Here is a 15,339-nt window from a genome sequence, read left to right on the forward strand (position 1 = left end):
CGCCGGTGGACTGCTCTGTTGGCCAGTGTGGAGGGGGGAACACACACCATTGGGCCGGGCCCATCCTGAGTGCTCACCCGGACCCAGCTGGAACAGCGGCAGGTCTACGTGATCCCTGCCTCTTTCTGGTGTTGCCCTAGTGATGGGGAGGGTGCTGGGCGGCTCCATCTGTGCCCTCGGAGATGCCCTGGGTGGGATCCAGGGAAGCCGGGAGCCCTAAGCCTAGACTCTGCCCCTGAGACGATCTTCCCACCATGCGGGCTCTGCCCAGGGCCAGGGCCGAGGCGACAGCGTTCTCAGGCTGAGTGGAGGCATCTGTGGGGGTGGGTCTAACCGAGAAGGTGAACTCCAGAGACACTGTGCCGCCACCTGCACCTGTGGCGGCTGAGACACAGCCACGACAGGAAGTACAGGGGGAGGGGGGGGCGGGCTGTGTGTGAGAGTGCAGGCGTGTAACAGGGCACCTTGGCCAGGTGTGTGGCAGACACACCCGTGGGCAGGTGTGTGGCAGGGGGACCCTCTTTTTACCCTGTGATCCTGGAGCAGCCCAAAGGCTCAGACCTGCTTCTCCCGGGTTGAGGGCTGCGGCTGTGATAAAGCTGCCTGGGGCTGAGGGTTCAGGAGCAAGCAGAGGCAGTGGGGACAAAAAGGGACCCAGGCACACCCGTGTGGCTCCTATCCTCCCGAAAGGTTAATTTCGGAGCAGCAGTAGATGCCAGAACATCCAGGAGACTCAAGAAGACCAGCGGTGCCCGCTGACGAAGGGACGTGGACGCTGGTCTGGGCCCCTGGTCACGTCTCTGCTCTACCTGTCGTCCTTCTGATGCGTGTGCCATGCGGCTCAAAGGAAAAGAGCAACCACTTGGATACTGGGGTGTCTTTGGGTCGCATCTTAATTCTGAAATACACCAGCACTGGGCTCCCAGGTGGGTGTCCCACGGACAGAAGACAGACTAGAAAACCTTCAATCCGGTAGGACCTGCACGGATTGTTTATTTCACTGCTGGGACAACACCTGACAAATGCAACAACACCCGAGAGAGGCAGGGGTCACGTAGCTCTCGTCTGTCACCATATCCCAGCAGCTCGAAGGGAAGGATGGGTTTGTTTTACTTCCTGGTTTGAGAGTACAGTCTGCCGTGGTGCAGAAACCATGGCAACAGGAGCTTCAGGGAGCAGCTCCCAACTGCACTCCCAGTGGGGAAGTGGACAAAGAGGATGCTGGCACTTCGCCTGCCTTCTTCTTTCTGTTTAGCCTGGGACCCAGCCCTTGGGACGACGCCTCTCACATTCAGGCAGGGTCTACCCTGTTCTGTTAAAACTGCTTTTGAAAACATACTCATGGACTCACTCAGAGGTGTGTTCCCACTGTGATTCCAAACCTACCAGGATGACGGGGAAGAGAAGAAGCCAGCATCCTTCACAGGACCAGAGGCCAGCATCCCTCATGGACCAGAAGCCAGCATTCTCCACAGGACCAGAAGCCAGCATCCCTCATAGGACTAGAAGCCAGCATCCCTCATGGACCAGAGGCCAGCATCCCTCACAGGACCAGAAGCCAGCATTCTCCACAGGACCAGAAGCCAGCAATCCTCATGGACCAGAGGCCAGCATCCCTCATGGACCAAAAGTCAGCATCCTCCACAGGACCAGAGGCCAGCATCCCTCATGGATCAGAAGCCAGCATGTAGCAAGGGCTTGCTGAGCACTGCTGTCGGTGCCAGTACTCCTGTCTGTACACAATCAAGCACCCAGCATACGACTGCCATCTTAGTGCGGGTGCCAATTTCATCTCATGAGAACCAATGTGAGCAAACGGCTCACTTTGGGGTCACCAATGTCAGTCACCGGGTGGCTGACACTTGAGCCTCCTAAGCCTCACTCAAGTTGCAGCAGGGTCACTGGCGAGACACATCCATCATCCCAGAGGAGCCGCTGAACCGAGAGGCCAGCACAGACGACACAAACGGAGAAGTGTCTGTACCGGATGGGAGCGGGGAAACGTCACAGCTCCAGCAGCACACCAGCTCTGCTGGGCCCTTGTGAGGACTGTCTCTGCCTCTGTGGAGCCCAGAAGAGCCACAGTATGCAAGTTCGTCTTTGGCTTCTTATAGGAAGGCATGCTCGGCCCACACAGGCACCTGGGCTCCCCACCCCCTGCCCTTGTTTTTCTGACAGAGGTTAAGTCCCAGCCAAAGAAAACCAATTCTTCAGACTAAGTGTGGACTTCCGGGGTCTCCTCAGGGGTGCTGATTAACTCACAGGGACGCTGGCTGTCCTCCTCCGGCCCCCTCTGCAGCGTGCAGTACTTAATGTGCTTGTGGCTACCCACAGACTCCAGGGGAGTCCTGTTTCCAGAAGAAGCCTCAGCGTGGGGCTGCCCTTCTCACCACTCTAACTGCGACCACGGGCGCCTTCCCAGCTAACAGTTCAGCGATACCAGCAGCTGCAGTGTCTACTCAAAACCCTTTACATTTGTCCACGTGAACCACTCGTTTTAATGCGTTATTTTAAATGTTCCAATCCACTGAATTTACCTACACAATGGAGAAATGTCTCTGCGCTAGGGCCATACAGCTAAGCATGCAATTACGAAGTGAAAGTTCTGGTGTTCGCCCTATGGATTCTTTCACAGCCTCCTGGACCCTTCACAATGCACCCCAAGGCTGGCAGCAGGCATTTGTCAGCCTCAGGGGAGGCTAGTCTAAAACAAAACAATACAACAACTTTAATTTGGTCCCCTCCCACCTCCATCCCAACACCCCTCCTCCTACCTTCTCTCATCCCATGGCAGGGTTTGTGGTTATCGGGGTCTCTGCACCCAGCAAGCTTCATGCCTTTATTGGAAATAGTATTATTCTCTGGGAAGCAACAGCATTTCCAGCAGAAAGCTCCAAGGACAGAAGGTAGCTGCCAACATGAATTCTTAACTGTGAAAAATGATACCCTTTGATTTTAAAGGCGGGCTGGGCCGCTGGCAGTGTGGTGTGGCCTGCGTTACAGCAGCCTGGTGCCAATGGTGATGGGTGACTGGGCACTGATGTTTTGACTACTTTGAAGGCAGTGTGGGGCAGAAGCAGGCAGACAGTAGCCTATCGCCGAGCAGAAGCAGGCAGACAGTAGCCTATCGCCGAGCAGAAGCAGGCAGACAGTAGCCTATCGCCGAGCAGAAGCAGGCAGACAGTAGCCTATCGCCGATCTTGAGTGAAGCAAATGGCTACGGAGGGTTAGTATGCACGAGGCTAGGCTTTCGCCCTGAGGGCCCTTCAGATCCGTGAACAGACCCAGAGAACAGAAGTTAGGGCTCTCTGGACAGATGGCAATGTGAGGGCTACCTTGGGAAGGCTCAAGCTTGCAGGAAGTGTTGCTGTCTCAGCACAGTCTCCCACAGTCCTTGGTGCCTGTAGATTGTACATATATTGAGGTTATGTCAAGGAACCAGGCAGGAGACATGTGGGAAACTGAGGAAATGAGTGGAGATTTTCTTCTACCCATTACAGAGGAGATGGGCAAAGACGGAGATTTGCCAGGTTAATAGTCAGCAAGATCAAGACTCTTCAGAGAACAACACAGATTCCAGAGTTCCTGCAATGGTGCTCTCAGTGTCTACCGCAGACTCCAAATGTGCTAGGCATGCTCAGAAACACGAAAATGCGCCCAATAGTCACACTAACAACATTGATTCACAGAGAGGGAGCCCAAGTGACCAGCTGCTTACAGAACAGACAGACTTTCGAAAGACGTAGTTTGAGGACTAAAAAGAAAAATGTGGTTGCAAGGAGTAAATAGAATATAAGAAACAAATGTAAACTTTAAAGACAAAAGTGTCGTTTCCTAAGTGAAATGGTCACCAAATGTTCTCAGCAGCAGACTGGAGACAGACATCAGATAAGGCAACGGAAGCTACTTTCTTAAACCAGGGAGAAGAGAGGTGAGAGTGAACAGGGTGTCTGTGTCAGGGGACAATGCTGGATGACCTAGCAGGGGTGCAACCCAGCCCCAGCAGCAGGTGCACACTTACCCTTCAGTAACAAAGATGTGGAGCTGGAGAGATGGCTCAGAGGTTAAGAGCATTGGGTGTTCAGGCAGAGGACCCCGGTTCGGTTCCCAGCACTGCATGGTAATTGTAACTCTTTCTAACTCCAGTTCCAGAGGACCTGAAGCTTTTCCTGACTCTGCAGTTACTGGGCACGTGCACAGGGCACATACATACACAGGCAGGCAGGACACTCATACATATAAAAATAAACATTAACCTAATTTTTAAAAATAATGCATATGTGTATGTACATACACACATGTACAGATGGACATCATATATATGCACATATCATCTATTATCTAACCACCTATCTCTAGGTAAGTCTCAAGTTTAATAAATTGTTGACAATAGGCATGTGCTATAGAATGCGCAAAAAGAAGTTCTTTAGAATATTGGGAAAGTACATCAGATAGAAACTGACAGCCAAAGAGAAGAAGGGCAGGAGGAGAGGAGGGTAGAGAAGGGAAACTAGAAAAGAGAAGAAATTTAGAGTCATGAATCCAAGTACAGATGAAGTAGGACTCTTAGCTCACATTTGGGCAGGCCCCAGGCCTCTGAGTGCGGAGGGTGCAAACTCTGTGTTAGAAGCAAAGATGAAAACCCGGGCAACACTCAAAGGGGAATGTTACAGCGGATGCAGGCAGACAGCAACACGAGTGGGTAAGACGAGGAGGCGAAATGGCATCCTCACAACGTGGGAAAGGAATCCGCAATGCCCTGTGCCAGGGCTTCCAACCCAGAGGAATACCCTGCCAATGTGGAGCATATGTAAACATACGTGTGAACACAAATATTTAGGTAAGTGGAAACTTAAGACTCTGTTCATAAAAGACATGAGTTGGGAATGACAAAGAGATTCTTTAGCATGGGGGAAAAGAGCAGAATGAGATATAGAGGGTATGACAGCTACACGGGAAAATCTATGAAGTCCAATGTCTTTCTCTACTGTTGTTTAAAGGAACGCGACCACCTAAAGAAAGCCAGCGTGGCTGAGCGAGCCATGTGTGTAGACACGGGCCCATGCCATCCGGGTGTGGCTGTGAGTCTTGGCATTTTACAGTGCAGTGGCTCAGTATCGACTCTATACAGACAACGATATATTAAGAATTAGCGAGGGGGCGGGAGAGGTGGTTCAACAGTTAAGAGCACTGGCTTCTCTCCCGAAGGACCAGGGTTTGAGTTCCAGCACCCACAATGGTCTCTAACGCCAGTTCCAGGGGACCTGGCGCCCTCTTCTGGCCTGCATGGGCATTGCGTGCACTTGGTGCACAGACTTAAACGTAAAGGTTGATTTGAGAAACTGAAATAAAATAAAGGCATTCGAGATAGAGGTTCCCGGCTACACAAATGACCTGCCAACTGCAGGCCCGAGACACCACGTGCGCCTGCGTGCAAGGCTGGACCGTGGGATCCATTCCCCTTACAATCTCTGCTAAGTTCCAAGCCTTAAAGCAGTACCAGAGAGTAACACGACCCTCCCCCCCCCCCCCACACAACCACAGAGCACTGAGAGCAAGAGAATGCCACAGGGAATTCTCGCAGAAAGCGCACACCTGCGTCGGTCTTTCTCCATCCTTCTTCCAATGACTTAAAAACCACACACACGCACGCACGCACGCACGCACGCACTCACTCCCTTGCCCATTTGGCTGAACTTGTTTCCCACGAGCAGCTCCCGTGTGCCTGTGCATGAAGCACGCCATACCCTCTCCTAGAACCTGCGAGTGAGGAAACAGTCTTGCCTCCCTGGACAAAAGAAAACCGACATCTGTAAAGAGGAGGTGGTTATTCTTTTCTCCATAGATTCATTTTTGTTTCCTTTCCCTCTCCGAGTCTTTAAAGGACAGAGGACTTTTGTCATGTCCTAACTGTTGGGCTTCCCATAAACACAGATGCAATACATACGGCCATGAAAGCCGAGCAAAGAGGGAGGGAACGGGGTGGTGAAGAGCGAAGGTGACGGGACGGCTCAGTGACTGAACCTATGTGGAAGTGGGAAGATGGAGCTCCGAACCCTGGGGTCCCCAAGTCCGTGTAAACGCGGAGTGTGCATGGAGGCTGCCTGCAATCCCAGTGCTCTGAGGCAGAGGCAGGGGATCTCCGAACAGAACACTGCACAGACCGGATGTATGAGGGAGCTCTGGGTTTAACTAAGACCCCGTGTAAACCAGAACAGCAAACGGTGATGGAGGAGGACTTCTGTGTCACTCTCAGGCCTCCGGAGGCACATTGCACACACGTGGTCCTGAACATACATGAACATGAATACACAGCCATACACACCACACCACACACACACACACACACACACACACACACACACAGTAAGCTGGCACAAGTATAAAACTGATTTAGCTATGTTATGATATGTATTGGAAGGCCTAGATGAACCACTAAAAATAATTGAAGAAAAGGTAGGTAAAAATCGGTTCAGAAGTCACATGTGTGCCAGACAGTGCCCACCTCAGAGGAAAGCAGCAATGGAGAAGCTACAGAGGAACGGAAACTGGCGAAACGGAGAGGCAAATGCCACAGCTAACTGTGTCGGTGACGATGCTCCATGCAAATGGGTTTAGTCACTCAAGAGGGAGAAATTATAGGGCTACATTAAAAACAAACAAACAAACAACAACAACAAAAAACATGTTCAGGGGCTGGAGAGATGGCTCAGTGGTGAAGAGCGCTGTCTGCTCGTCCAGAGGACCCAGGGTCAGTTTCCAGATCCACATGGAGGTTTACAACCATCTGAAAGTCTAGTTCCAGGGATCTGCTGCCCTCTTCTGGCCCCACGGGCACCAGGCATGCTTGTGGTGCACAGACATTCACAAAGACAAGCTACCTATACACATAAAATAAAAATTAAAGTAAAAAACAAGTTTAGTCTCAGAAATGCAAGTAAGTTGAAAATAAAATGTCATATCCTACAATCAACAGATACTAATAATACTATACTAATAATAGACAAAATAAACCTTAAAACAAAACATTCTGAGAGATGAGAGGGACAATTTACAACGATGGAATTGTTATGCTATCGGGAAAACATAATAAAAACATAGTGACCTAATGCAACGCTGCGTGATGTGATTCGTGAACTGACAGATGCAGAGTTCAAAAACAACAGCAAATCAACCAGCATAGTTAGCGACATCAGCACCTGACTTTTTAGCGCTTTTATTAGTACATATTAATTGATCAAACCAACAGGTTTCATTAAGACACTTCGTACGTGGACATAAGATTCTGTGTTCATCACTGCTCTACCGTTAGCCACTGTTCTTACCAACTCTGTCCTCCACAACTTCTCCTTCTGGGCTCATGTCTTGACCTACATTCAAGAGAAAATATATACTTGGGGTGTGTGTGTGTGTGTGTGAGTGTGTGTGTAGTGTGTGGGGGGGACTAGGGGTAATGCCTCTTGTAGCCCAAGCTGGCATCAAATTTGCGTATAACTGAGGATGGCTTTGAACTCCTGATCTTTCTGCCTCCACTTCCCAAGTTCTAGGAAGACAGATGTGGCTCACCAGACAAACCCTTCATGTCATTTCAGGCAGCTCAATAAGCCTCAATTATGCCAATTTTTATGCAAACAATGTAACTGTTCTTTTAATGGTATGTCACGGACACCATTAAAATATAAAATCTCTCTTTCTCTCTCTCTCTCATACACACACACACACACACACACACCTCTCAAATCATCTGCTGGCACCTACGTTGACTCAGTGACTTATAAAAGCACTACAAGGAACACGGATGTGCAGGCCAGTACCTGACTTTTAATAATTGATAGAACAAACAGCAGTGTGTCAACAGGATATAAAAGACTCGAAGAACGACACTAACTAGACTGATCAGGAACCTACAGGCCACCCCACCTGGTAACGGCAAACACAGCAACAGAACACACAGCCTCCCGAAGATCACACCAAACACTCCAGGATGCACAATGCTGGGCTTGAGAGTCTACACACACTTAAAAGGGTTAAGGTGGGGCTGGAGAGATGGCTCAGCAGTTAAGAGCACTGGATGCTCTTCCGGAAGACCTGGGTTAAATTCCCAGCAGCCATATGGCAGCTCTGTCTGTAATTCCAGTTCCAGGGGACCTGACAGTCTCACACAGACATGCATGCAGGCAGAACAACAATGCACATAAGTCATTTTTAAAAAAGGGTTGAATTGGAATAAAGTATATTTTCTAACAAAAATTAAGGAAGTCAGATAAAAAATATAATTATGTGGGAATGAATCAATATTCTGGACTGACCAAGATAATGACTCTACATCAATATCAGAAAAACTGGTTTTAGAAGAAATGCTCAGAGATAGAATAGTATCATTTAATAATAATAACATTTTCAATCTGTTAGAAAAATACATCTAATTATAAACATGAAAATTAAGGCAAGAAGAGAACCCACATATTTTTGAAGCAAAAATTTACAAAATGGAGAGATGATTCAATTATAACAGTTACTTCTATAGCCAGGGGTCTCTCTCAGTAACTGGTAGAACAAACATTGGAAAATTCACAACAAAGAACTATTATTATTCAATTATCTTTCTCCATTTAAAAATGTTTTAAAACCCAGCAGAGTAAAAACCATCTTGAAAAATAGGAATAAAAAGTAAAACACTCTCCACTTTCAAATCTTATCGAAGGGCCTGCAAAGATGGCACAGAGGCTTGGCACAGAAGCTGAGGGTGTTGGCTGCACATTCATAAAGAGCACAGTTCAAATCCCAGTTCCCACCACAAATGCCACAAATCTTTTTATTTAAAAAAAATAAAACAAACCTTACAAAGCTACTTTAGTTAAGCTTCCACTAGATTAGCAAACAGACATAAACTCAGAGAGTAGAAATCAGAGCCAGTGTAAATGCATACTAGGAGAGCCAGCTATCTCTAACAAGGAGGCCAAGGGGCAAGGAGACATCGACATGAAAATTGTTTCTGTTGTCCGACCTCACGACACACATGATGTGACTCACAGAGCTACTTGTAGGTGCCAGGCGTGCACATGGGATTCTTAGGAGAGACTAGGAGAGAGTCTCGGGTCTAGGGTCGGGCATGACAACTCAGATGGGCCGCCCAGCACACAAAAGCTTATCATCAAAACGATAAGCTGTTTGTCTCAAAGGACTAGGAAAGTGTAAGGACAACTAAAGCGGGAGAAAGTCTTTGCCAATCGTGTATCTGATTCGGGAATAACAGACGAGATGCGTAAGTAATCTTATGCAAGTCTACTTAAACCATCCCATTTAAAAACAGAGGGCTAAATGGGAGCCTGTACAGAAGAGGCGCCTGAAAATACTCTTAATGACACAAGTTATTAGTCACGTGACAGGTCAGAGCCACAGTGAGCCGCTACCTCCTAACTAGAACAGCTAGAATCAAGGACTCAGACAATACGTACGTGCGTGTGAAAGTATTTGAAGAAACGAGAGCATGAATTCATTGCTGGTGAAAAGGGAAAATGTCAGAGCCACTTTGGAAAAATTTGGCAGCTCCTCGAAACGTCAAACATAAAATTGCGATACGGTCACAACTCTGATCCCAGGTACAACGGAGAGGAGAAATAAAGCCAGATAGCCATAGGGGATTCTGGGAAGAGGGCAGAGGACAAGGACAGGGATTACAGTAGGCAGAATATGTCTGGTGGAACTATTTCGCATCTGCATTCTAATAAAGGCTTATGACTCCCAAAAGGCACTGTGGACGGCAAATGGGTTCATCCCAATAAGGTCTGCTCTTAGCCCAGGAGACCTGCTCATGGCCAGGGCCCCAGCTCGCGGCAAGCAATGCACGAGTGCCAGGAGCATCTTGCATACAGCTGGTAAGATCCAGAAAGAGCAAAGAGGTCTCTGAGGCTATTTCACGCAGAGGATGTTCGCTCTGGGTCACAATGAGGCAGAGGCAGAGGCCTGTGGCAGCTCCCCTCTCCTCTGCAAGACTCCTTCCAACAAGCAGGTAAGTCCCCAAGGGCTGCCTGCCAGCACCCTTTTCCACTCCTTTAAAACTCTATGTCCCCTGGGAGAGGTAGACAGTCAGGGCTAGGTCCTTCCATCCAGGCATGGTGGTAAACACCTTTAATCCCAGCCCTAGGGAGGCAGAGGCAGTCAGGAATCTTTCTGAGTTCAAGGCCAGCCTAGTCTACAAAGAGAGTTCCAGGACAGGCAGGGCTGTTACACAGAGAAACCACGTCTCAAAAAAGAAAAACAAACAAAATGAAACCAAAGGTGCGGACCTTTAAAACCATCTGCATATCAGTGAAATTAGTCACTGTGTGTGCTCAGGGAAGGTGCAGGCAGGCTGCACACAGATCACCACCGACAGACACGGCAACCAACTGAATGACCACAGCAGCAAAACCAAAACCGAAACCCAGCAACAACAAAACCTTGAAGACAGAGGGAATCTGAGCTTTAGAATTACAACCCAATGGGGCTGCACTGTCCAATTGTCAGCAAGAACACCATCACACAGGACGCAGAGGAACAGAAAAGTACAGCTCGAAGGATAAAAATAAACCAACTGAACATGCCTCTGAAAAAGGCCCGATGTTGGCTACGCCAAAGATTTGAAACAACTGTCGTAATGAGGCTCAAAGGCTAACAAAAGATGGGGAGACTATCAAGAAAACAGTGAATGAACAATATTGAATTATCAACAGGAAACCTAAAATGGAAGATGAAAAGAAATTCTGGAAATGAAAAGTACAAGGAAGTGCTAGAAGACTTCAAAGGCAGAACTGAGCGGGCAAAAGAATCAACAAGCTGGAAATTAGGACAGTGCAAGTTGGTGAATCTAAAGAAAGGAAAGAGAAAAGATGGAATAAAAGTGAACATCGCATAGAGGACTTGGTGAAAACTCCCCAAATTTGATGAAAGAAATAAGCAGAAACATCTCAGGAGCTGAATTAAATCCACATAGGCTGAGCTCAGTCCCAAAACAAGACATACATTATAATCCAACTATTGGAAGACAAGGAAAAAATGTCTTCAAATCAGTAGGAGAGAAGTTAAAAGAGATGAGGGGGCCACTTTCCCTCGCAGCTCTAGCACAGGAGCGAGGTGTTACCCGAACACCATTAAATTCTGTTAAAGTTCATTATAACCCTTCAGCACAAGCATTCCTTTGAACGCTGTAGAACATCATCACACACAAACACAAAATGGATCAAGGATGGGCCAGTGAGAGGAGCGCTGTGTGGCTACGGGCAGGAGGGGTGGTGGGTGGCAGGTCAGTGCCAACGGGCACACGGTTCTTCTGGGCGTTTTCAAGTGTTCTCAAGTCAGATTGTGTCCGCAGAGGCACAACTGATGAAACCCACCGACTGACCGTAGAAAGGCTGCACACCATGGCATGTCAATTATCATGTCAACAAAGTTGTTACCAGAGGGGGAAAGGAGGAAGGAAAGGGAACCTGACAATTTGTCTCCAACACACTCATGCTGAAACAAGGGCTAGGTGGGGCTGGAGAGACTCAGGGACTACGAGCGTTCCCTGCCTGTGAGTTAGGATGCCCAGTACCCATTTCACACGGCCTAGAGCTGCCTGTAACTCCAGGCCCAGGGATCCGACACCTGCTCCGGTGTCCAGGGCACTGCACAAAAATGCACAACACTCACACTCACGCACTGGAGGGAAGATGACAGATGTGCGCTAGATGGAGGTGCAGATACAGAGTGACACAAATGTGGGGCCATCCAGACGTCGTCAGGAGGTGGCAGGCTGGCTTCGAACCAGAGGCCACAAAGAGCTGCTTCACAGCCCAGCCCTGCTCCCCGACCCCAGACACCCACACCCAGCATCTCCATGGACGCTGCTGTCCGGTGGGATGCAGAGCTCCCTGACCCTCCTCATCCTCCAGACTTCACCTTTGGCTCCCAGGCCCCTGGGGGCAAGCCCGCATCTCCTCCCACGGACGGCAACAGCCCCTGAGCCTGTCCACTCACAAAGCACACCTGTTGGCCGAGTGTGTGCTTGTGCGCTCGTGCGCTCGTGCTATTATCTGACCCGGCACCTGCTCCCAGAGCCGGCACGCGTAATCAATCTCTTCTTCTCTCAGGGGAAGGAAGAAGTCAAAAATAAATGATGACTTAAAGTATTGTTCTCCAGTGAGTCACGCGAGGATCTGCCTGCTCCTTTTTATAGAAAAGTAACTTTCACATTATCGAGGCAAGCGGAGTGCGCAATTCTCACCAGGTTCTGGCGAGAAGGCTCCGCCTGGGTACAGCACCGGCCTCCTGCTCAGTGATGTTCTCATCCTCAGGGATGGAGGCAGTGGACGCCTGGACCCACGGGATGGAGGCCAAGACACTGAGGAGGGTTGTCACTACAGCCCCCGTCTAAGGCCAATGGATGCCGCCTGTTCTGAAGGGGACACCAGGCTGTTTGTGACCCTTCCCTACCTGTGTCAGGAAGAGGAGGAGGCGGAGACGGAGACATACCTACACCAACAGGGGCTCCTGAGCAAGGGGATGAGAGGAGAGGACATCCAGGACAGCCAGCCGCTGCTGCTAGAGCCTGCCCTGAGCAGAGGAGCGGAAGCGAAGGCACTGGGGGGCCGATCGGTGTGGGGGCTTCTTATTATCTTTTAATTAATGTCCATCTTAAAAAATAACAACAATGAAGATTGGCCTGGAGATGCAGCCACCCCTTTCTTGCTAAGTATGTAAATTTGAAGGTCACCATAAAAAAAAAAAAGCAGTAGGTTAGGTACTATCAAGGCACTGCCACAATTCAGGGGCACTAGGAATACTCATGAATGAATGAATGAATGAATTCTTAGTAACTTTTGCTAGAGGAAAGATAATTTCCTATTAAAAATGAGATGGCAAGCATGCCCCGTTCACAATTCTACCGCCAAGGCCACCTAGCATTCCCAGATTTGAGGGACAGACTTTACAATCTGGCTCAGCCTGACCATGTCACACTTAGTTCGTTAGTCTGAGAGGTATTCCTGTTTTCCCTCGCACTACAGCCACCTGGAGCTGAGCCTGATGGGCTCTGAGGGCTTGGTGCGTGAGAGCAGAGGTACCTGGGGGCGGAGCGGAGAGGGCTTGGTTTACTTCCTAGGCTCCCTTTCAGCCGCAGGCAGGGCAGGGACAGCAGAGGCAGGAGGAGAGAATGAGGCATCAGACCACACTCTTGGGAGTGTTTCTTTGCAAAGAAAACACGGGAAGGATCAGCCATCCACAGAGTCAACAGTGTCTCACAGGCATGCAGAGGAGCTCATGTAAGGCACTGTTTTCTGAAAGCGGCCTAACAGCTGCCTTGGTGGTATGCGGAGACCCTACAGACAGGCGGATTAAGCTCCTCGGGGGAATGCGTGTGACCAGCCAGCTGAGCACACACGCACAGACACAGGACTCCACAAATTCACCAGCAGCCTTCCCCACACAAACACACCGAGGGAAATTCGGCTCTCAGATGAAGATGCGCGGCCGCTTCCACAGGAGCAGGGGTGAAAACATTAGTTCAGACACTCTCAGGCTATTAGCATAGAAAAAATACATTTCTGACCAAACAACTACTTCAAAAATAGCTAGGCATGGAGGCTCCGGACTTCACAATCTTACTTTAGAAATTCTATTTGCAGAATTTTGGGGGGACATGATATAAATCCATGGCAATGCTGGGCGTGTCTTGTAAAGATGCCTTTAATGGGCGCTCCAGACATGAGCCACACCAGGCGCTGACTGCGGAACACACATACAATGGACAGGACCCTGGGATCCAGGGGCAAGGAACAGTTTCTTTTTAACTTTCTGCGCACATTAAGGTCATACAGCCCTTACTCACACATACACATGGGCTGAAATTGACACTTGAGTTCTCTAGACTAGTCCATTTGTGACTGGCATTCCTACAGTTCAGCAGATCCACAACTGAAGAAATTTGTAAATAGGAAGACATGATCCCACACCTGTCAACAGGACAGGCCACCTTGCTATGCCGGACCCCTGAAAACAGGCAGAATCAGAACTAACGTTTCCTATGTAGCAAAGTTACTATGTAACTAAGCAACGAAAAGCTACTATCAGTGAACACCCTAGAACCAGCAGCAAAGACGAAGGTCCACATACACTCAGCTTTTCCCAGTATAAGACAGTATTCTTATAGGAATCCCTAAGTTGTTGAGTCATTATTCCTATATTTCCTACAGAGAGAAAAAAAAAAGAATCTTAAGGGTAGACTCTCTGGCTAAAATCTGCAGGCAATACCCACTTCCAGGATGGCAAGCAGGTCCCTTGCAGAGCTCAGCGCCTGAGGACCACCAGCAGCTTGAGGGACTGCCGAAGTGCAGTCTCCTGGACTGGGGGGAGGCTGCTTCACCAGGAATTTTCCAACTGGGGTAGGAGACATGCAATGTATTTACTCATGCTAAGCGAGTGGGTTTACATCGGCCGTAGCCACGCACGCGCCCCTCTTTACACAGTGCACAGAACTGCAATGTGCCGAGAACACCCTTCAGGGAGGAAGGTCAGTGGGCTCGGGAGGCGGCTCTGTGCTCAGGAGCTCAGAGTACTTGCCGTGGCTGCGGGGAGCCAGACCTTTAAGGCTGGGCTCCAGCACTAACTGCCGTGTCTTTTCAACTTGACCTCAGTGGTGATGGTGGCTTCCACCTCTCCACTCCGAGGATTTCAATCACGCAGACGCAAGGCACGAGCCTGAACCGTTGAGAATCGAACGCTCAGTTTACCTTGCCTTCCGTGTCTCCACTCTTCCCTCCTTCCCATCTTTCTCTTATATCGGAATATGTGTTAATGGAAACACAGATAATTATCATTTTGCTCCAACATTCAACTGAAGAGGACAAGATAAAGTACCTAAGACAGGAGAGCTCACAGAGTCTAGAATACAGGCCAGTGGGTGCTGGAGGCCGGCCCCGCATCAAGGATAGTAAGGACCTGGGCCCTGGCAATGGCCAAGTGGCCTGCCTCCCTGGACTCACCCCACCTCAGCAGCTTGCTCTCAGGGGCCCACCTGGGGTCAGGCCTGACGCACTGGTAAAAGGCAGCCATCTTCCTGAGCGTGGAGCAAGCCTCTGCCTCTCTCATCCTTCTGGAAACTAGCAGCAGGAGGAAGAGTGGGCCTCCCTGTCCACCCGAGCGGAGCTCAGGGCTTCTGGGACACTGGGCACTGGGCAGGAGTTCTTGTCCCTGTTTCCCCGGCAATTCGTCTGAGCCATGAGGAAGAGGGGTGTCCGCCAAGCTCGGCGCTCCGGAGCTCCTGGGGCAGGTGTGCAGGCACAGGCCAGGAACAGCTCTGTGAGAAGCACACACGCACTT

The 15,339-nt window shown here is 49.5% G+C and overlaps 1 protein-coding gene across 9 annotated transcripts in view; it reads right to left on the minus strand.

The window, feature by feature from the left end:
- The window catches only part of Cracdl (CRACD like), a 108,849-nt gene that overhangs the window by 41,131 nt on the left and 52,379 nt on the right, over positions 1-15,339 (minus strand). The window contains exon 1 of one of the 9 annotated variants that reach the window (XM_060369877.1): positions 15,035-15,292. The exons of 7 other annotated variants lie outside the window; for them this stretch is intronic. In XM_060369877.1, the coding sequence (XP_060225860.1) occupies positions 15,035-15,108 (74 nt within the window). In that variant the 5' untranslated portion in view covers positions 15,109-15,292. Of the gene's footprint in view, positions 1-2,774; positions 2,794-15,034; positions 15,293-15,339 lie in introns of those variants that run through there. One more of the 9 variants, XM_060369881.1, reaches the window with a different exon arrangement.

The sequence above is a fragment of the Meriones unguiculatus genome, chromosome 16 (genome assembly GCF_030254825.1).
Source record: "Meriones unguiculatus strain TT.TT164.6M chromosome 16, Bangor_MerUng_6.1, whole genome shotgun sequence".
NCBI classification, from domain to species: domain Eukaryota; kingdom Metazoa; phylum Chordata; class Mammalia; order Rodentia; family Muridae; genus Meriones; species Meriones unguiculatus.